This window comes from Centruroides vittatus, unplaced genomic scaffold (assembly GCF_030686945.1).
Source record: "Centruroides vittatus isolate TY-2023 unplaced genomic scaffold, ASM3068694v2 contig_1246, whole genome shotgun sequence".
NCBI classification, from domain to species: Eukaryota; Metazoa; Arthropoda; class Arachnida; order Scorpiones; family Buthidae; genus Centruroides; species Centruroides vittatus.
In genome coordinates, this window is record NW_027120796.1 from 652,155 (window position 1) to 676,605 (window position 24,451).

General features: G+C 33.7%; 2 protein-coding genes and 1 long non-coding RNA gene across 10 annotated transcripts in view; 2 read left to right on the plus strand and 1 right to left on the minus strand.

The window, feature by feature from the left end:
* The window catches only part of LOC136987971 (centriolar satellite-associated tubulin polyglutamylase complex regulator 1-like), a 55,368-nt gene extending 54,111 nt beyond the window's left edge, over positions 1-1,257 (plus strand). Inside the window, exon 11 of one of the 2 annotated variants that reach the window (XM_067285743.1) lies at positions 1,123-1,257. The gene's annotated coding sequence lies outside the window, so the exon portion shown is untranslated. The remainder of the gene's footprint in view (positions 1-1,122) is intronic. The other variant, XM_067285749.1, reaches the window with a different exon arrangement.
* LOC136987988 (tetraspanin-9-like) lies at positions 11-11,955 on the minus strand. 7 transcript variants are annotated; one of them, XM_067285787.1, is made up of 7 exons: positions 11,785-11,955; positions 1,467-1,488; positions 1,130-1,275; positions 971-1,045; positions 794-898; positions 578-727; positions 11-503 (listed from the first exon to the last, which is right to left on the minus strand). In XM_067285787.1, the coding sequence occupies exons 2-7, from the start codon at positions 1,474-1,476 to the stop codon at positions 354-356; spliced, it is 636 nt and encodes a 211-aa protein (XP_067141888.1). In that variant the 5' UTR covers positions 1,477-1,488; positions 11,785-11,955; the 3' UTR covers positions 11-353. The 7 variants fall into 7 exon arrangements, with proteins under 7 accessions (XP_067141888.1, XP_067141867.1, XP_067141897.1 ...); XM_067285766.1 differs by having other exon boundaries at positions 1,130-1,321; positions 1,408-1,488; XM_067285796.1 differs by lacking the exon at positions 11,785-11,955 and adding an exon at positions 3,704-3,848.
* Positions 3,366-3,887, plus strand: LOC136988030 (uncharacterized). The gene is made up of 2 exons (XR_010882715.1): positions 3,366-3,487; positions 3,706-3,887. It is a non-coding gene; the product is annotated as an uncharacterized lncRNA (long non-coding RNA).
* Positions 11,956-24,451: the final 12,496 nt, after the last annotated feature.

Consider the following 24,451-nt stretch of genomic DNA (forward strand, 5'->3'; position numbering starts at 1 on the left):
ATACAATCCATTGATAAACAAATTAATTATTTATTAGAAATGTTGTAATCAGCAGTACTTTTATTATAGTTTATAAACATTACTTTCCTTTTGATGGTTGATAAAATATTTAAAAGTAATTCCTATTTATTATCAGACTAAACATACATTTCCTTATTTTTCAAAGTTACAAAAGTTTTGATTTTGATTATGTAAAATTTACTTTAAACAAATATTCAAATTGGACAATAATTAATACAAATTTATTTGTTATATAAATATTTTAAAACAAACAATTCATACAAAAATATGCCTTGTTAACAATTAGTGATATTTTAATATATTAAAATTCTTTCAAATTTTCATGTTGTTAATCATCTTTCGTATCTTTTTTCATTTATTCTGCATACTAATAACATAGCTGATATTAAACCAAATAGCTGAATAAATGCAAACAACATACATATAATTGCAACTATGTACAATTGTTCCATTAACCACATGTGCATCCTCTGATAACAACCCTGTCATCATTAAAAAGTAATTAATTAATTTTAAATATTTTTAATATATTTTTTCTTAATTTTAATATACCAACCTCATTGTGCCATATTTCTGTTTCATTTCTCATGCCACAAGTTTCATTTTTATACGCTTCAATGCAACAAGACGTTGGCACCCAAGTTTTTTCGGGCCATGCATTGATATTATACCAATCATTAATTCCATTAACTCCGCAACATTCAAACTATAGATTTTTAAAACTACATATTATAATTTCATAATTAATTAATAAATTTTTAATTCAATTTACCTTTAATTGAATATGATCCCATGCTTCTGTTAAACCATTAACATCATTCACTTTGTACTTTTCTTGAATACCCATTAATAATTCGTCTCTAAGCGTTTCACCTACCTAAATGTTAGCCCATGATTAATTTCTTAAATAATTAATAATATTAATAAAATATATATATAAAATACTCACGTGTTTTCTGTATATAAACCCAAGTGTTCCAGCGGTAAATTCAAGTAGAAAAATTAATATTACTAATATAAAATACTGCAATTCAAAATAATATATATTTTTTTTAAACCAAAGTAATAATATTTTAAACATAAATTTTCTTTAAATTTCAGATCTTACCGAAACTAAAAGGCATTTATTTTGGAACCAGGAACCGCAACATCCAAGAAAACCGACAATAAACGTAATTATTCCGGATGCTATTGATAAGCTACCAGCACTAATTATTTGGTAGGAGGGCAATAAAGTAGCGTATCCGCCATAAACTATATGTAACCAAATTCCAATTCCAAGCATTCCACAACCGACCACCTAAAATTTCAATTACTTAAATATTGCCATATAAATACAATAACCATGATAATAATAATCATAATCAAAACAAGTTATCCACTTACCCAAAAGAGCAAATTAATTATACAAAGTGAATGGCGGATACATGTATATCCTGATCTACCCATTTTCATTAACTGAAATACCTGTAAGTAAAATTATTTAAATTATAAATATTCAAAAGGATAAAAAATAATATTTTTAATACCGCTTATTATTGAAAAAAAGGCCCAAAATATATATCTTATAATTAATATTTATAATTTATGAAAACAAGTTATTTGCATTTATAAGTTTTACAATTCATCTATATTGTTGCAACACAAGTTTTCTTTAATCGCATGTAATATATAAAGAGAATTATAAACAAATAAATAACGTTATAAAACAGAAATAAATACAGATTTTTAATTATCTGTCTCGTGCTAAAGAAGTAAATCTAAATCGGTCGACGAACTTCGCCATGAAATTCACTTCAAGCTATTTTCTTTTCTTTTTTTTTTTTAATCTAAAAATATCATTCAGGAAACAACGGTTACCGATTTAACATATTTTACATAATTAATACAAATTTTATTGATTTTTATTCCTGCTTAAATAATCAAAATAGTTATTCTATTAAATTTAAAATAATCAAAACTGACGATACGTAGCTTATATATATATATATAGGTCTATATATGATATTTATGTCCCATTTTCGATTTAAAGTACACGTGTTATCACAACACTCTCGGTTATTTACAGAAATCGGTCTTTATGTAACACTTTACTCTAAATAATACTTCTTTAATTTATTGACAATAAATTTTTAAAAGTTTATTAGAATTATAAAAGTAATTTCTCTGCTAAAGATTTTTTTACGACAGGATATGACAATAATCAATTTTCTTGGGCGTCTAGAGTTAGCTCTGTAGATATGTTTTATTTCTAAATTCAAGGTCTTTATTCAATTGAAATGAAATAAAAAGTTATATATATATATATATATATTCACATATTAAAAATGAAAAGCGTGACAGATTTTTATACGCTTTATACTCAATTAAAATGTATATTCGGTTAGAAATTAACAATTCTTGAAAGGTACGGTACTTACTTTTTTAAGGCAGTCAGAAAACGCAAGAATAAACAAAAATAGAAGACGTTATAAACTATAATTAAACCTTAGTCTCATAAACTTTCCCTTCGGCAATCGCTTGGAGTTTCAATTACTTTTTTATAGTGTTGTGTCTGATCAGAAATAGAATAAAACTACAAATAAGCAGCGCGAAGTTTCTGGTTTGTGTTAACCAAAATCATTTATTAACTAAAAACGTAGGCCAAGATTTCAATCTTAAACGTGACACTACAATTGAGGAATTCCTGTCGAAGGTAAATACATATTTAACGATGACGATTATGACTACATAAATTATATAAATTCTAAAATAAACAATTACTTAAGCAGTCAGAAATTGTTCGAAACACAATACGTCGAAAATTTTAATAATAATTTGACCCATAAATTGAAATTACTTTTGTACTCGTAAGTGATTGTCACTGAATGTCTCCCGGAGAGTAACGATTTGTCAAGGATACAATAAACTATAAGAAAGTAGCTAAATGAAATTGTTATTTTCGTATAAAATTAAAGAAAAATATCACCCCGACTGCTGTCGCCAATTAAGAATAAATTGAATTTAACACAGAAACAACTGTTAAAATAATCGAAGAATTAGTTTTAAAACGAAGGTTACCGTTCAGAATTTTATTTCGTTGACCTGTTAGACGTCCTTGAGAACCTCAGATAACCTTATGACTGACATCTCGGTATAACCCAGGGACGTTTCACCACCCACTTTAACATCTGTTGACCCGCAGGAAGGTTAAATGCGATATAGTAAAGTAATCGACAAACAGAAACACGCATCGAAAACGTCTCGATTCATAAAACCGATTTTATAAGTTGGATACGACGTGTTATCGATAATACAAACGAAAATACACAACGTGATCTGGAAAGGCCACACCTGTGTGTAGGATTTCCGACGAACACCTATTCACGCCTCCACTCAGATTCTGCACGAAATGCATCGAGCATTGTCCTTTTAAAAATACAAACACTCTGTTAAGCAAAATTCAATGTAGAGGTAAACAAAAAAGGTAAGAACAATACAAATTAAGTTATTCAGTCACATGTAACGCAAACTCACGTGAAGCTTTCTTACACGTTAAAATTCCATGTATTATATAAATACACACCTACATTATTATATTTAAAAATTATATACGTTTAAGTAAAATGCTTTTATTTATTTATTTATTTGTTTGTTTATTTATCTATTAAATTAATTAATTAAAGTAATATTGTTTACTTACAGGTGATTATATTCTTTCGATTTGTTCCGATTGGATTTATACTTCTTCATCCATTCATATTTTGCTTACATCGTACGATTCTATACACAGGAACTTTCTACACGTACCGAGTATTAAACTTCCTTGTTTATAACGTGAAACAGCACTGCACTTGTGAGTCTTATATAAAAGCGACCTCTACCGATTTTTCTCCTCCTTTTTTCTTTACCTTTACAATTTACTATCGTGTTTACCACAATTTATTATGTTTACTATCCAATTTACACAGATTTATTACTTTAATCCAAGAAATATTTAATAATAATAATAAATTTATAGAAAAATTGAGTACATTTCTTTTAATATAAATTGTATATATAAGAAAACTGTAAACAGTTTATTAGATGGGCTTATATAAAAATAAACGAATGTAAAATCAATTAAAAATAATATCTATCATATACAGTATATATAATATTATGTGATAGATATTGATTTTTAATTGATTTTACATTCGTTTATTTTTATATAAGCCCATCTAATAAACTGTTTACAGTTATTTTCTTATAAACTTATACAGAATTTATATTAAAAGGAGTTTACTCGTTCATATTTATCCAAAATTTTGTTGTAAACTTTAATCAGAGTCGTCTTTCCGTCTGTCCGTCCGTCTGTCCTTCGTTAATCTCGAGTTAATTACATAAAAATCGAGACCAGATATGGAAAGCTTAGGAGTCGAACACATCGATTAATAATATATATTTTCGAATTTCATTCTTCGAATATAATTAATGCCTTTATATTACAGATATAAACTATATTATAATATTAATCTGATGGTTAGAAATTATTTTATCAAATTAGTGACTCGTTAAACGTGAGAGAGAATATTCAAAAGAAAGAAAAAAAAAATGTAAAGTTTTTGTTCCGAATGATCGAGAAAAATGGGTTTTATTCATCAACATCACGAACAGTTTTAATTAAATATACTTGATAACAAAACGATAACGGAACAAGGATAGAAAAAAAAGAAAGATCAGCTTGAAATTTTGTTTAATTAGAACTTTTTCGCTTATATCGTAATTTTATATGACTACGTCTGGCGTTTAAGTGTCTGCAAAATAGAATTATTATTATTTTTTTTCGAATTTAGAATGCAAACTGATGTAATGTACAATACTGGACATTGGAGCCCGTAGAATGTTTTCCAGGGTGAAAAGCTTGGAAACAATAATTACATCAATACATTTTTATTTAATTATTTAATTTTTTCTGTTTTTTTTTTCAAGGCAGAGAAGAAATTTTAAGATAAATAAAGAATCCGTGGTTGAGGGTGGAAAGTTACATTTTTCGATTATAATTTTGGGAATTTTTTTTACTCCATTTCAATGAGGAGCGAGTGCCCCGTTTGCCGCTGTCTGTACACGCCCATAGTATTGGAATTTATTTCTAAAACAATGTATTAATATCCTTAAAGCGTAAAAATATTTAAAATGGTTGAACTTAAATTAATCCTTTTTATTTTCTGATTGAAAAGAATGTTCATTTTTATATGTAACATTATATTTTAAATTTAAATTGATAGTGGAATTTACTAGATAACGGAAAGATAGGATTTAATATTTCTGTCCGAATAGAAGTTCAATGCGTTTTTAAAACTTCCCTTAAATACAGTGAAACCTGCTAATGTGACCACTGAAGGGATCAAAACTCAAAGTGGTCATCTTACACCATGGGTGGTCGCATTAGCAGGTTTCACTGTAGGTGAATAAATCTTATTTTTAATTTTTAATATTTGTATATTTACAAAACCTTCGTCTGAGTAGAAACAATTGTACATTTTTTGTTTAACTTATATTTTAGTTAAGTGAGTAGACACAGGTTCATAAATTAATCTGAAGATATACTAAAATGATTCGAAGATAAAGAATCATTTCTTATATTATCAAATAAAATAATAGTAATTCTAAATTGTTAACCATTAGCTAAAAAAATATAAATATATAAAATTGCATGTCCTGACTGACTGACTGACTGACTGACTGACTGATTGATTCGTCATCGCCCAGAGCAAACCGCTGAACCTAGAGGTGAAATTTGGTACACAGTTAGGGTACGTCATGAAAATGCACACTAAGACGGGATTTTTTGAAATTCCCCCCCCCGGCGAGGGAGGGGGAAAGGATTAAGGCTTAACCTGAAGAACGGCTTCTACTGTATTATTTTAAATGCGATTCTTTGTATTAATTGCGTTTTAATAGAGTACGCAATGAGAATGAACACTAAGAAGGGAATTTTTGGAAATTCCCCGCGGGGGGAAGAGGGAGAGGATTGAGGCTTACCTTTATCTTTATCAGTAAACGTCATTATTATTTATAAATTAATTTCATATTTAAATTTTTATTAAATAAACATTTAAAATTGATTGATGATAAAATTCACTTGAAAATTAATCTATTTTTAATCTATTTAAAAATTTTTGAGAAAATTCTGTATAAATGCTTAATTAATTGTATATAATTACTTTAAAATAAATTACATTTACATAAAATATACCATAATTTTTACATTGAAACGTGGATAAATCTATTTAAAAAAATTGGGTTTATTCCTGTATGTATGGATGTTTGTGTGTGTGGGGAGAATAATTTTTTCTATCCACTTTAAAGCTTAATAACTCCTGTATAACTCCTAAAATTTCTGAAATTTTGCAGGGAGATTTGTGTATTAAGTTTTGGTGATTAAATGTCAAGGTGGTAGGGAGATAAAGGGTCGGAATAGGGTCGGACTTAATGAAGATTTTGCTCATAAGCAATTACAAGTTTTACTTTATAAAAAGTCATCTCCACCCTGAAAAATTAAGCTTTATATCATTTGATAATGATAATATAAAAAGATTTTTTTATAAAATATCGTAACAGATGGCGACACGTACAATTTTAACTCTTGCCGGGAAAGTTACGCAATTCGTTGATAGAAATTTGTGTTTTTTTTTTTTTTTCTTTAATAACCGAAATTCTATTTTATCAATGGCCAAACTATGCTGTATATTATTACGAAACACTGAGTTTTAATTCGATTTACTGTATTCACAATGAGTTATTTTTATCAATTTTATAATATCGAAAACAATTTTAAAATAATTCTATAACTCGAGTAATTTAACAAGTTATATAATTAAATGAAAAATAATGTAAGGGCTGAAAGATAAATACTAATCATCGGGGATAATGTGTGTCTATCAGAAAATAATTAATATTTTTCTATAATATAGTATAATCTAGCTTGTAACAGAAACTTTTATTTTTATTGATTTTAATTGGGTTTTTTTTAATGTGGGAGTGCTTATTTTGTTCATTGGGCATCGTCACATATCTTTTGAGTAAAGAATAATCTATTAATATATTCAATAGTTCAAATACAGTAAAACCTGTCCAAAACGGAAACCTGCCTAAACGGAAAAAATCTTAGAAATACGGAGATTTATTATATTTAAAAAAAAACCGTGTTCAAATAGAAAGCGTGCCAAGCTGGGAAAAAATATTCGGTATCGTCCGGTTTACGCAGGTTTTACTGTACCACTAATTTCCAAAGATAAACAAAACATGTCTTTTATACAGTTTACTAAAATAAGGATAAAATATATTTAAAAATGATACAAATTAAAGACTAAACACAAATAAAATTTGCTATTTTTTTAAATCCTTCAGATTCGACCTTTCCTTTGAGGCTCTTCCCTGCCTACAATTACGTAAATTAATTTAAAAAGTCTCAAAGGAAAGGTCGAATCTGCCAGCGTTAATTGTTTCCTTGGAAAGGATTTAAGAAAACGGCAAATTTTATTTGCTTTTAGTCTTCAATTTTTATTCATTATTAATAATAATAATATTTTAAAAATTTACAATAATAATTTTAAATGCCTTTTATAAGAACATCTAATATTTTAATAATTAATGATCGTATTGAATGATTTTAATTTAATTTTTATAAAAATTCTTTATGAGTTATGATTTAAATTAAAATATTTATTAAATAACTTATATATTTAACTTTTAATAATTAAAAAAAATTACCGATAATTATTAAAATTTCATAATTAATTAGCGCTCGTATTTAATTAATTTTATTCCCAGCGCATATTAATTTTAATTAGTAGCCTACACAATGGAAATATATTTTATATTGTATAATGAATGGCAAACGGGGCACTTACACCTTACACCGTGGAGTTCTTTGATTTAATACTGTATTCTATAATCTAATTGTGAAAAATCTCCAAAAGAATCCAGCAACGAGTTGCTTAACTTTCCCGGTAATATTTAAAATTTTAGTGGTGTCAACTGTCATGATATTTTATTTTAAAAACTTTTTATATTTTTAATTATTATAAAATGGCAAAACGCTTAATTTTGAGGGTAGGAATAGGCTTTATATAAATTATAAAATCTAACGAGCAATTATTTATTGTGGCATCGTCATAATGCCGGGCTGCAATTTTTAATGATATTTTTAATTTATTTAATTTAAAATATATGCTCTCCAACTCAAATTAGTAGTGGCTTGCCCCTGTACATCATACTTTCCCGTTAGCAATGGTGTCATGCTGGTTATCTATCTAGCTACGTTCAGGGAGAAATATTTGAATTGAAATAACGTGACTTTAAGTTCGTATGTGGCTAATAAAGGTCTGCTGCCCCTAATCTTTCTATATTCGGCCTTCAATTTCATTTATCTAACACCGTTCTCGAGGTTAAGGAAAGACAGACGGACGAGAGTAGGTCTACAATTTTTTTCAAACTGCAGCCTAATAACGAGTAAAATCGTAATTAAGTCCGACCCTACTGGAGATACACACGACCCCCATTATCTCACCACTCCTCAACGTTTAACCACTAAAATTTAATAGCATCAATCCCTCTAATAAACAAATTTCCCTGCAAAATTTCAGAAATTTTTGACATAAAATACAGGAGTTATTAAGCTTCAGATAGGATGAACAAAATCGTGCCACTCCATACATACATACCCCATATTGTATGGGGTGGCACGATTTTGTTCATCCTATCTGAAGCTTAATAATTTGTAGAAAAAAAATCCCGAATTTTTTGTATTTCTCCATGTTTCAAGGTCCCCCGAGTCCAAAAAAAAAAAAATGTGTAAAAATCTTGGGAAGTCATTTCTTGACCGATCGTCACACTTTCCCTCTGTTATATACCACAAAACAGAGCCGATAAAGTAAAAATTACATAATAATTTTTTTATGTAATTATTTGTCTCCAAGCTTTTAGCCCCCCCCCCGAAAATTTTCTGTCAGCGCACATGCTCGGGGCCCAAGGCAGTTTGCTTTTTTTGCCTCCCTCTGGGTATCTCTATTATTAGCAATAAGCTAAACATATTTCTGAGATTATTACAACGAGAAGCACTTCAAATATACTTTATCTGTTTAGATCTTAAACTTGTGGAGATAAGACAGTTTCCTTAATTAATGCTCTCTGATGTGTACATATTTTGAGTATTATATTCGAGCGGATGTATTTCGTACCGTTATTACTTTGTTTGTAAACAACCAAAGTGATAAAATAGATATAATGGCGGCCATCTGAAACGGAAATTACATCTTCTGATTAATTTATTCCATTGAATAAACTTCAATACATTGAAAACAGATAAGTTTCTAAGCAGGCAGTTTGTAGAATTTATAATTTATAGTTTAAATATTAATTTATATGCTTATTGGATTTTATTGGGTTAACCATTGTTCATATACTTTATTATTTTATTACTTCATTGTTCGAATTTCGAATTCAAAATCTTATATATATAGTATATCTCGCAGTGCAGTGACTTATTCAGGAATAAATTACTGTATATCAGCTTTGAATGAAATTTATTCGATGAAATAAGGCAATCACAGAGCGAAGCTTTCATTACATTGACTAAAAGTTGCATCTATTAAAATCCTGTTGCTGGACTTTCCCGGTATTCTTTATTTGTTTTTATCCCTAATAACTGCTACCCTTAGTTTTAAGTCTTCAGATTGGTTCGGGAAATATTAAGGGAGTTGGCCATATCTCCCGAACCAATAGTTCGATTTTCCTGAAAATTTTTATAAACATTTCTCCTTAATACACAAACATCCCTGCAAAATTCTAGAGATTTTTGACGAGAGGCACATGAGTTATTAAGCTTCAAAATAGGTGAAAAAAATCGTGCCCCACACACTCACATCCGTACATACAGAAAAAAAAAAACCAATTCTTTTACATTTCTGGACGTTTCAAGGACCTCCGAGTCCAAAAATATAAAAGTTTTTTTTTTGACCATTGCCATACTTTCCCTCTGTTTATAATCATTTTCGAATTCATTGATTATAAAGAAAAGAGTAAGTAGATTAATTTTGATATCAAGAATCTGAATTAAAGTTACTCTTTGTTTTAATTTCGAGATACGAATAAATAAAATTTTTTTTATTATTTCGTGTCTCTAAATACAAATTAAAATTTAATTCTTCCTGTTTGAAAAAAAAATAAAAATATATTTCTGCGAGGTAAATTTTGTTTTTCTGCTTCAATACGTTTTACTTTTAAAAAGGATTTTTGAGTTTATTTTCTTTTTTTAATCCTCGTTATTTTAATTAAATCTATTTTTCTATTCTTTGAATTGAAATATAATTTCGTTTTGATCTCTATATTTCCAATTATCATCGAAATAAATTGAAAAACTTTAAAGAAATGTTGCCATAAATGGAAGCTTCTTTAATAATAAACTTATCATGAATTTACAAACAAAAGCACTTATATCTTAAATTATATTTTACATAAACAAAACATAATTTAATACATTAAATAAAATTAATAATTGTCTTTAAACATGAAATTTCACTTCTAAGTTAATATTATTAACTTAGAAATGGAATCACATAAAGCTAAATTATTATATCATTGCGCTTAATTAACGGGTTTCATCTGTTTACTAAACATGTGAACATTGTTTAGGAACACGCTACTAACTGTGTGAGACTTTACTTTTATGTTTCTAATTGCTAAAAATATATACAATAAAAATGTCTATTGTTTAATTACTTAGTGTGTATATATTCCCTGAACTCCTTGGCTTCTAAAGGAGTCCGCAGAGAGGGTAGACGGAGTCTTCTCCCTCCCAGGGATCGAGTTAAATTTCCGCTAATAATAACTCTGCAACACACTATTTCGTGGATATACTTACACAGAAAAAATTACGTCACAATATCGAGTGTACATCAATTTGTTTCTGTAACATTACACCTTTATCCACCCCTGTCTTCTATTATAAAACGTATTAAATATATTAACAATTAAATTATTATATTGTAATGAATATAATTTTTATTTTGTAAACCATTATTACTGTCGCTGTTTACAGGGAACAAATTCTAAATAAGAAAATTAAAAATAACATTAACTTGTTCTCTCTAGTTATGTTTAGTTTTTTTCATAAATGAAAATTCATTTTTTTTGTATTAGGGCTACAGATTTTAATTTTTAATGAATGAAAGATTTACTATTAATCGATTTATTTAAAGATTTTACCGATAAGAAAACAAATTTACTCGCAATTAATCTGATAAAGTCAGGGGAAATTTGATGATTGCCAAAAATTAACTTTATCGACGTCAATTCTTATCCGATATCGCTACATTTTAATTTATAAAAATGAATAATTACAATTAATTATGTACTTAATACTTATATTATTAAACATAATTTTATCATATTAAAACAGTATAGGAAATACTCTACAGTATTAACTGGGATTGGAATTCTGAGGAAGTGACATTTTGCTATTTTTCTAAAATGTAATAAATGAAATATTTGCTAATTGTTTCAGTTAATTACTTCAACATTTTTGTATCGTCACTAAACGAAAATAAATGGGTGAAAAAATTCAATTCAATGTCACTTTCCCAACCGAAAACAATGCGTGTAATTTTATTTTTCTTGTTTAATTCCATAGCATCCTGTCTGAACGTAAACAAATTATACGCATCCTTAATTATTACGAACGATAAAAATTTTCAAACTTGTAAAATTAAAAAATAATACTGTAATAAAGAGAATATTCACCTTAGGAATGGGAAGTTTTCATTACCAGTGTATTAGGCTTTGTTCCCTCCACGATGTTCTCTTTCCTATCATTTCGTACTGCGTAAAACGACTACTTCGAGATATATTAGCCATTTCCTAGTCAACTTACTAGATTATAACTTAGTGACTTGTGGGTTCATCTCGTTTCCCGACACTTTTAATGGATGATTTTCCCAGGATCCGATCGCAGACGTCATCAATTCATTACTTTGGTTTCGGTGAGAGATGACATCGATAATTTTCCGGTCACTGCTTTTTCCCAAGCCGTGCCGAATATATTCTATAAAACGTATTTATATAATATAAAACCCGAACTAGTTGATTTTTTAAACTGTTATAAACCGTAACTAACACGAATAATTGCTGAAAAAACCGTAACTAATTTGATTAATTGAGTGATAAAATTACAAATATAATAAAATTCATTTCTACCGTTGCTTACTTATTAATTAATTTAAATTAGTTGGAAAGAGCCATCTATTCTAATTGATTTTATATTAAAATTCCAGCTATCACCAGATATTATGAATTCCTGTGTCGATGTTACGGACAAGCATTGCAAATCAATAGATACCCCTTTTATTGGCTGACTGAACACCAAAGTTTGACGATCGATCAAACACGAAAGTTACTTGTTCACATAGAACGTATTTGAAGCCATTGACCTTTACTGACATTGCCACTATACAGATTAGGTTGATTAAAATTATCTTTTCATCCAAGCGTACGCTGGATATAAAGAACTATCTTTAAAATCCTGAAATATTTGTTCTTTAATAATTAAATAATTATAGTATTAGTTTACTTTAATTTGGTTTTATTCACGTAAGCAATCTGCCCTGTCTTTTATCAGAAATTTGTCCCTATTTGGATGTTGCGAACGTGAAGAAAACCCAGAAAACTTCACGTGGATAGGTGCGAACCCACGACAGGCTATCGATGTTCAGTAGTTTTATTCACTTAGTCACCGATGGGCTCTTTTTATTTTGTTCTTTTCTTTATTTACAGAGACAGAACATTAATTTATATTACTGAAATTGTGAGAAATTTGAATTCTGACTAACGATGACTCGCTTAACGACTGTTTATCATAAACTCAATTAGGTCTTCAATGTTTAAGATTTTTGCACGAGTATTATATATATACTAGCAGATAAGCCCGGCGTTGCTCGGGCAAAAGTAACGATAGTGAAGATTAAGATTATTACCTTATAGTCAATCCTTTTCACAGAATGCAAGAATTGGGTTCCCCTGTTTCCAGACTAATTGGAGAATTTTTAGGTGGATTTAAAAAAATTTCGATTCCCGCAAAAACGAAAAAAAAATACATCTGCGTCTTGCACGTCGCTTTCTCTTAACACTTCCATTGTTACGTAACACTTCCATCGTTGAAGGAAGTGTTAAGACTTAATCCTGTCTCTCTGCCCCGTGGGGAGGAATTTCGAAAAATCCCTTTTTAGGGTGCGTTCTTGTGACGTACCCTAACTGTGTACCAAATTTCAACTTTCAACTCCTATCCGTTTGGGCTTTGCGCTGATTATTATTATCAACTCGTCTCGATTATATATATATATAGATTTATACAGCATAACACTATGAGAACATATTTTTAATTATTTACGCTCTGCTAGCATTGAGGGCCTTTTTAGGGTCCATTATGCGTTACGCCAGTCCTACAATGAGGTAGCCAAAGTGCTGAAGGACGGGCCCGATTTAAGCGGGAAGATCAACCCCGAAAATACCTAATTTTTCGAATGACCGGATTTGAACTCGGATCCCCAGGAGGTACGCCGACATCTATACATTACAAGAATTTAATCTTATTACTGGCCACCAGTGGCCGAGCGGTTCCGTTTCTTGAACACTGGGGGTTCGCCCTTCACCAGGACGGGCTGGCCACGTGGGGTTTTCCGGATTTTCTCCACGTCTGTAACGCCTGAATAGGGGCCAGTTACCCTTAAAAAGGCATTCCCTGAAATTTGCTCTTTACTTATTTTCATACAAGATATTTTTTTAAGTTTTATTTTTCTTATAAAATTGAAATTAATTTCATATTTTCAATCTTGATATTTATTAAACATCTGACAGTTTTTAATAAATACAGGGAATTTTTTTTCTTGAAAAATTCTCGTTTATTAAATGTTTTGAATATTATTTTATAAATGAAATAAATAAAAATTCAATTTTAAATTACTATATTTTATTAAAGAAAAGTAAGATTGACTATTTCTCGTATGCCCATTAAAAAGAAATGTATGTATATGTTCGTGCAAAATTCTTACGTAAAAGATGAATGATTTCTGTTAGAGAGCTCATACTATTATATTTTCATTAGGTCCAGACAGATCATAGGGCCAAGGTGAACCGTAGGGGAAAAGCATGAGCATTTGATACACACAACGACTCCTAAAATACAATCTTTAACGTGAAACAATTAATAAGTGATAAAACATTTCGTACATTTGTTTTCTTTATGAATTTTTATGGCTTTTGGACAGGAGTGAGACATTTCGTCTCTTCATACTGTCTCCAGCTATTTAAAGCTATACAAAACTGCAGTAATTCGCGTGTAATTTTAACCATTTTTTAAAAATCAATATATCCTTTAATGTTCGTAATTTTATTTTGTAATAAAGTTTTACAAAATTTTCTAAAGTCTAAATAAATATCGATTTTTGGAATTAACAAACAAATACATATTGGCATCCCATATTGAATTACACTTCGACAAACTAATAATTGATTTGGAATCAGAGAATGTGGGGAATTTATGAATGTAATTTCTCTATCTTACTATCTAAACGAAACCCACATTTCTTTGTATTGATGAAATATATGGGAATTGATGTATTGACAGAAAGCAGTAAAGGTGATTCTATCGAATACAAAGAAAAATTGTACTCAGATTGTCTGTCTGTACAGCTGTGTCGAAAGTTGGAGCGAAACGTCAATATTCGTGGCACATCTCATACAGGAGTACAGTTTGAGAACCACTTTATAGGGGAAAAAATCCAGCAAGAGTTGCGTAACTTTCCCGGCGAAAAATATATACGTTTAAAAAACATATTAGCAAAGTTTAAAGAATTGTGAGTGACGCCATCTGTTATAAGATTTTATTTTAAAAAATAACTTTTATATTATTAATTATAATAAAATAACAAAAGGCATAATTTTGAGAGTAGAGATGAGTTTTTATTTGGTAAACTAAAAATTTGTACTTGTAAAAAAATTTCGTAACTTGGAAGCTGTTTCAGATATGGCCCCATTCTCCTTAATATCTCCCGAAATAATAGCCCGATTTTGCTGAAAATTTCTAGAAACGTTTCTCCCTAATACAAAAACCTCTGTGCAAAATTTCAGAAATTTTTGACGAAAGGCACAAGAGTTATTAAGCTTCAAAATGGGTGAAAAAAACAATTATTCCACCCACCCATACTAACATTCGTACATACAGAAACACTCCGCAACTCATTTCTTGACGTTTCGAGGTCTAAAAAATGTAAAAAAATCTTCGGGAAGGGTCATTTTTTTGACAGATTGCCATACTTTTCCTCGATTATATAACAGTCGGGAAAGTAAAATCGATATCAGACAGCTAAAAATAAATATCAGATTTTAATTAAAGGCGAAATTTAGGCAAATAATTAATAAAATAAAAATATTTTAATATTATAAATTAACAGTACATAAAATTAGATGACTTGGTCACTCGAAAGAAGTACTTATCTAATAATAAATATGCGATTTTCCGGTCAGACATCCGATTAATATACATCCTAAGAGGATGCATAGCATACCAATAGTCTTACTGCCGGATACAAAATACCTGATAATGAGAATGTTTACATTTCTGTAAAGATTCGTGGACTTTTTGGATTTATCTAAACGACAAACATTTGATTAAAAATAAGATTATTATTTATCAATTAGTATTGCATTTTATTATAAATAAGTCCAAAAATATGTAAAATCATTCTGAATTTATATTTTTATACTTTAAAATGTTATATTTCTTATTATTTACATTAAAAATTATTTTATTAAAAAAGAAATGTTCCTTTAAGCACATTTATTTAAAAATCCAGCAAGGAGTTGCTTAACTTTCCAAGCGACACTTAGTGGCGCCATCTGTTATGATATTTTGTTTTAAAAACTTTTTATATTTTGAACTATTATAAAATGGTAAAAAATGATTAATTTTGAGGATAGGGATGGGTTTTATAGAACGTTGTAAATGCTAATAACGAGTAAAATCGTCGTTTAGTTTAACCTTATTGGAGATACACACGACCCTCTTTTTCTCTCCACACCCTCGACCTTTAATCACCAAAATTTAATAGCATTAATCTCCTAATAAACAAACATTCCTGCAAAATTTCAGAAATTTTCGACAAAAAGCGCAGGAGGTATTAAGCTTCGAAGAAGGTGAACAAAATCTTGCCCACCACAAACACACGCACTCTAACATCCATACATGCCGAAATTATCCCCGATTTTTTTTTTTTTTTTTTTTTTTTTTTTTTTGCATTTCTCGAAGTTTCAAGGTGTTCTGAGTCCGAAAATATAAAAATCTCGGGGGGTAACGTTTCGACCGATCGCCATACTTTCCAGCTGTTATATATAACAGCTGGGAAAGTAAAAAAGAGAATTAATTTAATGTAATTTATACTAGGACATGGCGCGATTTAATCGTATTGCGATAGAATTGAAGCGAATCCGGAAGGAAAGAGGCGATCCTTGTACTTGCCGCCACGGAAAGGCGATCCAAGAACAAAGCAATCGGCATCGATTGCTTTGTTCTTGGATCGCGGTGCTGTTTTTATTTATTTATTTTGCCCCTAAATTCCGTTAGGCGCGCTCAAGAGCGTTAGGGAGCATGGACGTTATCTCTTTGATTTCACTGTATCTCGAATACGAAGTCATGTACCTCATATTTTTATTGTAATTTTGGCGTCGCAATTAATAGAAAATGGCAAAGTTTATTCAAAGAAGTTCGATTGTATTTTGAGAACGAACTTAATTTTGTAAACCACATTTCTATGGGACTTATTTAAATATTAGGAAAAGATCGGGTAATCTTTATTGAAGTATCATTATTTAATGCTCTCTCTTTTTTTACTCTTTCCGTCCTGTGGGCACTAAGAGGGTCTGTTTTAGCAAATCCTTTACGGGTTCGGCCAGGCTGACAATGGGAGCCGCTTCATTTTGAGCCTGTTATCCTATTCCTAAAAAATTCCTCTTCCAGAGGAATTTTTCAGAGATAGATAAAACCACTGAACACTGGTAGTTGGTGGTGGGTTCGTGTTCCGCCAACAGACTGGCCACGTGCAGTTTTCCGTGTTTTCTTTACATTAACACCTAAATAGGGGCCAATTTCCCATAGAAAGGTCTCCCGGGAGGTGGGATACTTCCCGTGAGAACTTTCTATGGGAAACTGCAGATAATCCACGTGTCGCGTTTTCGTATGCAAAAGCAAAAAACATGGAAAGTTTTCGGCTGGAAATAAAATACGATTCGTCGTGTAAATTTTATATCAAAGTACTGTATTTAAATAACATTTTTTATAACATTAACATTTAAATATTTAAATATTTTAAAGTTAAACTTTACATTATTCAAATTATTCTTTCATGAGATAAACTAGAAAAAAGACGATCGTATATAGGTTATTATTATAAAACGAAAAGAAATTATTCGCTAAAATTAAATTTTATGTTGACACCTTTTCCATTTTTTCGATTTTAAGAAGTTGATTGATGGAAATGAATCTTTGATGTCACTAGCCGTCAAGCGAATTTGCAGAAAAGTTTATCTAATATCAGATTTTGAACAGATGTCCACCAGATGTTTGCATGATCTACATCTAGTCAACTAAAGTATCATTCCGGAGCCGCAAGGAATCTGGATTCAAATCTTATCTGGATCTCATGGATAGATTGTAAGGAGTCATTAGTTTCCACTACTCGCTGTATGACTGTATGACCTCGCTATTTTAGAGTGCTGCTGTCACGCGTTACGAAACATAAAAACAATTGATATCAAATATCATTTTTATCTGATAGATTTATAATTGTTTATAGATAGAGATATAAATATAAACGGATAGTTCGAGGCATTATCATCCTTAAACCAATGTGCACATACTCAAAAAGTACAGGTAACAATTACATATTTGCAGGGCCGTGGAAAGGCAGGAGCGCGTGCTGAGGGCGCCAAAATTCCAAAATTGTTACATGGGCGAACTAATAAATTCATAGAAACTGTCACATACAGTATGAAAAATTATATTACTAAAAGTGTATATTTATGATTTTTAAATTCGTAACAAACTAATGAAAGTTTATTGTAAAGGCGCCGTATTTAAGTTGTTCTTGGTGCCAAATGTTCTAGTCATTGCCCTGCGTATTTCGGTAATTTAAATCAAATGTTTGTTGCTCACCATATACTAAAAAGTACACCGAAAGGTCTGACATCAGTATTTTAGTTTATTGAGTTGTGAAAGGATATGGTTTTCAGATACGGTTGTCACTTGCCCAGTTTGTACAGGACATCAAGTACTTTAAGCGCAACATATTATCGTGTTAATTAATTAATGTCGTGTTTTAAAACACGGACATTATTTAACGCCTTTAATTATTATTGTTTTCCATTCTACAAGTATATATAATGTATATTCAGTATACTTCGAGTTTTCGATAGTTCGTGGTTGTCTCATTCCCGGTCAACTCGAACTATCAAGACTACTGTATATTGCGTACCGTAATATAAAAGTAGATGTAGATATAAACATAATAGAGAACATAAATTAAGACTCTTGCAATACGATTGAAAATCGTCAGGTATTCACATTTTTCACTTGATTCTTTAACAGGTAGAGAGTTTTTGCAAGCCCGTCGTAGATTTGATCTGCCATAGTGGGTACACTGAGTAGCTGTTAGGACAGAACTTGACGTATTCGAGTGGAATCATGAAAATCTTGAAGGATCCAATCCTAGCAGGAATCCATCTCTCCCAAAATAGAGAATTATCTTCACTATTTGGGCCATTCTTCGGTCATATTTATAATAATGGTGGCATAAAATATGACATCTTTAACAAACCATTACATAATAAATGTTCTCTGATGATGATATATACCTTCACAAAACTGTGGACTGTCAAACTAAGCAAACTGACGAAAATAGAGAAGAATGCCAGCTTACAGAAGATTCTGATCTTTTAAATCAAAGTTTTTAACTGCATAAACCGGAAATTTAGGAAAGATAAAGAAGACCAAGAACTTTTTGGTAAGGCTACAGACATCGAAATTCTTTTCAAAACGTCATTTAAAAAATCCAAAGTCAACTAAAAGTTATTTTAATTTTTTAAACTTTTAATTAAGGAATGAACTATTAACACTTATTTCTATGCAAAATCTTAAATATATATGCAGCCAAGTACAATTCGAATGAACATATGTAAAAGAGAAATGGACCTTCACCCATTCTCATAAAATGGAAGAAGATTTTCGAGGCATTTATATAGGCAATAGAAAGATGAGACTATAGGTAAGACTATAGTCTATCAATGGTGAACCTGCGAGACAGGAAAAAATAAGGTAATCCAATGGAGTTCCGTCTTTTGCAGGTTTTAGATGCTCTAACGAAGAGATCAATTAAGTCGTAAGGTGTATCGTATACAAACTCTCCACTTCGCAAATAAACACAGAACGAAATTCTCGACTCGTTCGAATTATTAAACATATCTGGAAATCAAGAATAATCTGAAGAGTGTAACTGGAAATATGTTCATGGATATCACGAGGCATGTTTGCGTATTCAAATTTATGTATTTATCAAAGATTTTTAAATTATTAATTTAAAATTTATAATAATAATAAAGTACAAATAAAACATGATTAATGTTAGATATTCACATTTTTTAATGTGTAATTACTCTAATTATGTGAATCACTGAAACGTTATTCAGAAAAAGTCAACTTGTATTTACAGATTGTGTAAGATAACCGTAAAAAAAAAAGTCATATTTGTGTTTATTGAGAACATAACCCGAATACATTCTACACATTATAAATAGACAATTAAACACAATACTAAAATATCTACTTCAGATATATTCTGCAAAATATTCATAATCAGGATAATTTTGTGATAGCTGAAGTTTTTTTACACATTACTTTTCATTGAGTAGGTATACTAATGTTGCCCTATTTGAAATATTTGAAATCATTTGCTAATGGTAATTCTTTTAAATGATATGAGTTGATGCCAATTATCAGGAAATTACATTAAATGAAAACAAATGGCAAGTCATCTGCCATAATTTACTTTTTTCAACAGAACCATTAACTTGTACAAATGATTTGTGTTCTTATATTCACATCGGTTACAGAAAATTTTATAATATTTGTAACTTGAAGCTTGTTCTGTAGAGGGTCTAAAGCCTGAAATGTATATACATTAAAGATCAGGGCTTCATAATCTAAAAGTTCAAACCCTAAGAGCTCATTAGCGTGGTTGAGGCCGAAGGTTTAATTGCGAAAACGTGTACGTCGGACGTTCAGCGCTGCTTTCCTGTAAGCCTAGAAGTTTGGCAATGGAATTTGGAATGTCGAACATGGTTCCACTGACTTTCCAAACACCATTGTTAAACTTCTAGGCTTACAGGAAAGCGGCGCTGAACGTCCGACGTACACGTTTTTGCGTTTAAAACTTCGGTCTCAACCTCGCTATTACCAACCAATTACATTAAAGATTTTAATAAAATATACTGGATAATATCCTCCTCTGCCTGCTGTTTTCGAAAGAAGTGTTAGCCGTTTACATCGGGAATAGATAAATACGATATTTAGTTTTACTAAATTTACATATTGGTGGTTTAATGTAAAACAATAGCGAGGTTGCTGCTGAAGCCGCCTTCCTATAAAACCTGGAAATTTGACAATGGCGTTTGAAACGTCAATGGAATCATGGTCAACGACCTCGCTATTAATTTACCTGTGAAATGTGTAGTCGCAGCCTATAATTAATTTATTATTAAATACGAATTAAAGTGTGACTTTTGTATGTAATAATAAATTATGTAATAATAAATAATACAATTTGTCCGCCAAGTACCTTCGGTAACATGGCGGACAAATTGTATTAGAGAGAATTTGCGCCTCAATACGACGGTCGAATTGTCGCCTACCTCTCTGGGGAATTAGGGATACAAAAACCCGCAGAAGGAAGGTAGCTTGGTCTTCGACCCTGCTGGTGAACTTTGGTCAATACCTAGGATTGGCTCCAGAGTTGATTGCTCGCAGACAGTGCAACGTTTGTTTTTGTTTTCATTCAACGAGGCGGCTCCAGATACCGAGTAGGTGTTGTCTTAGGACGTTCGGTGTTTTCTCTGGTTTTTCTCCCAGGTAGGAGTGCGGTACGCGGGTCTCCACCGACGTGGACTGTTCCTTGGGTTCGAGGGCGGCGTCGCCCCCGCGCTGTCGCCTCCTGCCCCCGGAGTCGGGCCTAGAGGGCCCCCTCCCCTCGGAGCTTCGTTTTTTGGCTCCTTTTGCGGAGGCAGATAAACTCGGCTTCATTCGCCCATCCCTCCCCTCGGACTTCCTGTACATGGTTTTCCTGGAGGGCCAGGGTCCCCTTCGCCGGCTCTGTCCGGCCGATCTCCATGCGGAACTCCAGCGGCGGTTTTCCGCCCAGACCTATTAGTGGATGTTCGGTATTCCAGGAGTGGATCCCTGCTGTTGAAAACGAGGGATTTTTCAACCGCTCAGACAGCTCTCACCCTAACGACTCTCGGGGGATGCATGTGCGGGGCAGGTTGGCCCCTGTTAACGAGACGTCCACTCCTCGGCGTACCTCCTAAGAGGAGTGGACGTCTCGTTAACAGCAAACGAAATATACGATCTACTTATGGAGGCTACACTACCCGTAATTGAGGTTCGCCGCTTTATGCAGAAAGACTGTGACCAGGCCGAGGCGACCTCCAGTATGACGGTCTACTTCTCCGTTGCCAGCGCGGAACTGCTGGAGTCGGTGAAATTGTACTACCAGCGGTTTTGCTGTGAGCGGTTTTTCCCTAAGCCATAAGATCTGTGGGCGCTGCCTGGCCTTCGGCCATGCTCAGGACTTTTGCCGCGGCTGCCGTCGATGTATCAACTGCGGGGCGGATCACGACCCCGCGGGGTGTTCGATCCCGGCGGAAAAGTGCGTTTGCTGCGGGGGCACTCACCGGGTGGATTCACCAAGCTGTCCGGCCTACCTATTGGAAGCGCATTTGCTCGAATTGAGCGTAACCCATCGTTGCTCCCACACGGAGGCAAAACGTCTTCTGCCAGAGGGGCCATCTTCATACGCACAGGTGGCGGCGATGCCCAAACGCAACCCGGTAAACGAGGCCAAGAACGGGCCTGCCAGAAAGGAACAGACATCCCGTCAAGCAGACCTTGCACAGGTCACGAAAACTCAAGAATTGGCTCGACAAATTACTCAACTGGAAGTAGTCATCAAAACGCTACACGAAGAAATCCGACAACTACAGTCGGAACATCGGCCCAACTCCTCTACCCAGGAACTGGGGATCCCCCAGCCAGCTCACGACTCGCTTCAGCATCAGTCACTACCTTCTCCTTCGGCTCACAAACGTCCGCCGTAACAGAAGGAGCGCATGGCTGTTTCTGGCCCGCCGAGGAAGAAAAAGGGCCACAAACAGCGGAAGGCCGCTCCAAAGGTGACATCTGATACAGACGGCCAGCCTTAAATATGGACCTTTCCTCTTCAGCCCTGCCCAACCCAAACGGTCTCGCTAGACGACTTCTGTACCGCCAACCCGGCAGAAAAAGTCAAACTCCGCCTCCGCCAGTCAACGCAGTCGGCCCACAATGCCTAACTTTACAAACCAAATTTTGGCTCTCCACATAGTACACTGGAACGCTCAAGGTCTGCGCTCAAAAAAAGATCTTTTCATGGCGGAGCTGTGGCTCCGCAAAGCGGACGTTCTCCTAATTCAAGGGACGTGGCTTGCCCTATTCCTCCCTTTCTCCATCCCCAGGTTCTCTATTCTTCAGTCTGACCGGTCTGCCACCCGCGGCAGGGGGCTCTTAGTGGCGGTGGTTACGGCCTTGCCAGCAAGGCTTCTTCCGGCTGGCCCAGGGGTCGCAGGCTTGGAAACCCAGAAGCTTCGCATTTATTTTCTGAGTCGCTCCCTCTCCCTCTTGAACGTTTACGCCCCTCACGGTGTACAGCCAGACACAGACCTCGACACCTTGATCCGAGACGATTTTTGCCCACGGATCATATGCGGGGACTGGAATGCACATCATCCTTATTGGGATGACAGCTGCTGCCGCCCCAATACAGCGGGCCGTTCTCTTTTTGAATGGTTCTCTTCGGCCGACCTGTGCTGTTTGAACTCCGGCGCACCCACTCGTTTCAGCGTAACTGGGGCATTGGCGTTCGATCTGTCTTTCTGTACCTTGGACTTGCTGGATTTGGCAAATTGGGAAGTCCACACAAACACCTTGACCAGCGACCATGCCCCAATCCACCTCATACTAACCTCTCTTGCAAGTAGACAGGGGCCCCAGGCACGATTTCGCAGCACCACTAACTGAAATGGTTACTCTTCCTGGCTTGAGAACTCCTACTCTTCGCCAGCCCACCTCCCCACTTTGTACTCCCAGTTAGTCTGCCAACTCAAGGAGGCAGCAGCGGCCTGCATGGTGCGGTGCGCTCTTCCTCCCCCGGGTCCCCACCATGGTGGACTCCTGCGTGCAGCCTCCTCTGCGCCAAGAAACGGAGGGCCTTCCGTAGGGCTTGCAAGCCCGCGTTCCTGTCCCTCTGGACCCGCTATAAAAATCTCGGAGCCCAGCTCCGATGACAATCTCGGCAAGCTAGACGGGAATGATGGGGCCGCCTGTGCTCCTCCCCTCCTTCTCCATCCACGATTTACAGGATTTTCCGCCGCCTCCGCTCGCCTGCAGATGCGCCAACGACCCACTTTATTATCCAGACGACCGAGGCAATAATGTCACCTGTCCAGCAGGCAAAGGCGTTGGCCTCCCACTTTGGTCGATCTCGCCCATTGGGCGCTTTCGCACCTCTCAAAGTGCACCATAGCGTACAAGCACACTTAGACAATGGGCCTTTTTTACCATCTGAGTTACTTTGGGCCCTTCGCAGCCTTCGCCCTACCACTCCAGGCCCAGACCGGATTCAAGTGCAGGCCATTAGGACACTTCCCCGGCAGGCCTCGCAACTCTCCTGGGGGCCATGAACCGCGAATGGATGGCGGGGTCTTGTCCCCCAGAGTGGAAGTTGGCCCACATTATCCGAATTCGCAAACCGGGCCACCCAGCCACTTCCTGTGCCTCCTACCGGCCAATCTCCTTAACGTCACACATGGCCAAACTCTTTGAGCGGTTAATTTTGCATTGATTTCACCTTTTTGCAATCAGTTCTAACCTCTTCCACCCACATCACTTCGGATTCTTGCCTTATCGAGGCGCCAAAGAAGCGCTGCTCCTCCTTCACCACCAGATCGCTATGGCAAGGGCCCAAAGGAAGTAAGTCTACATGTTGGCCCTGGACTTGGAAGGGGCTTATGACTCAGTTTGCCAGCCGGGTCTTCTTGTTAAGATTCAGTCCTATGG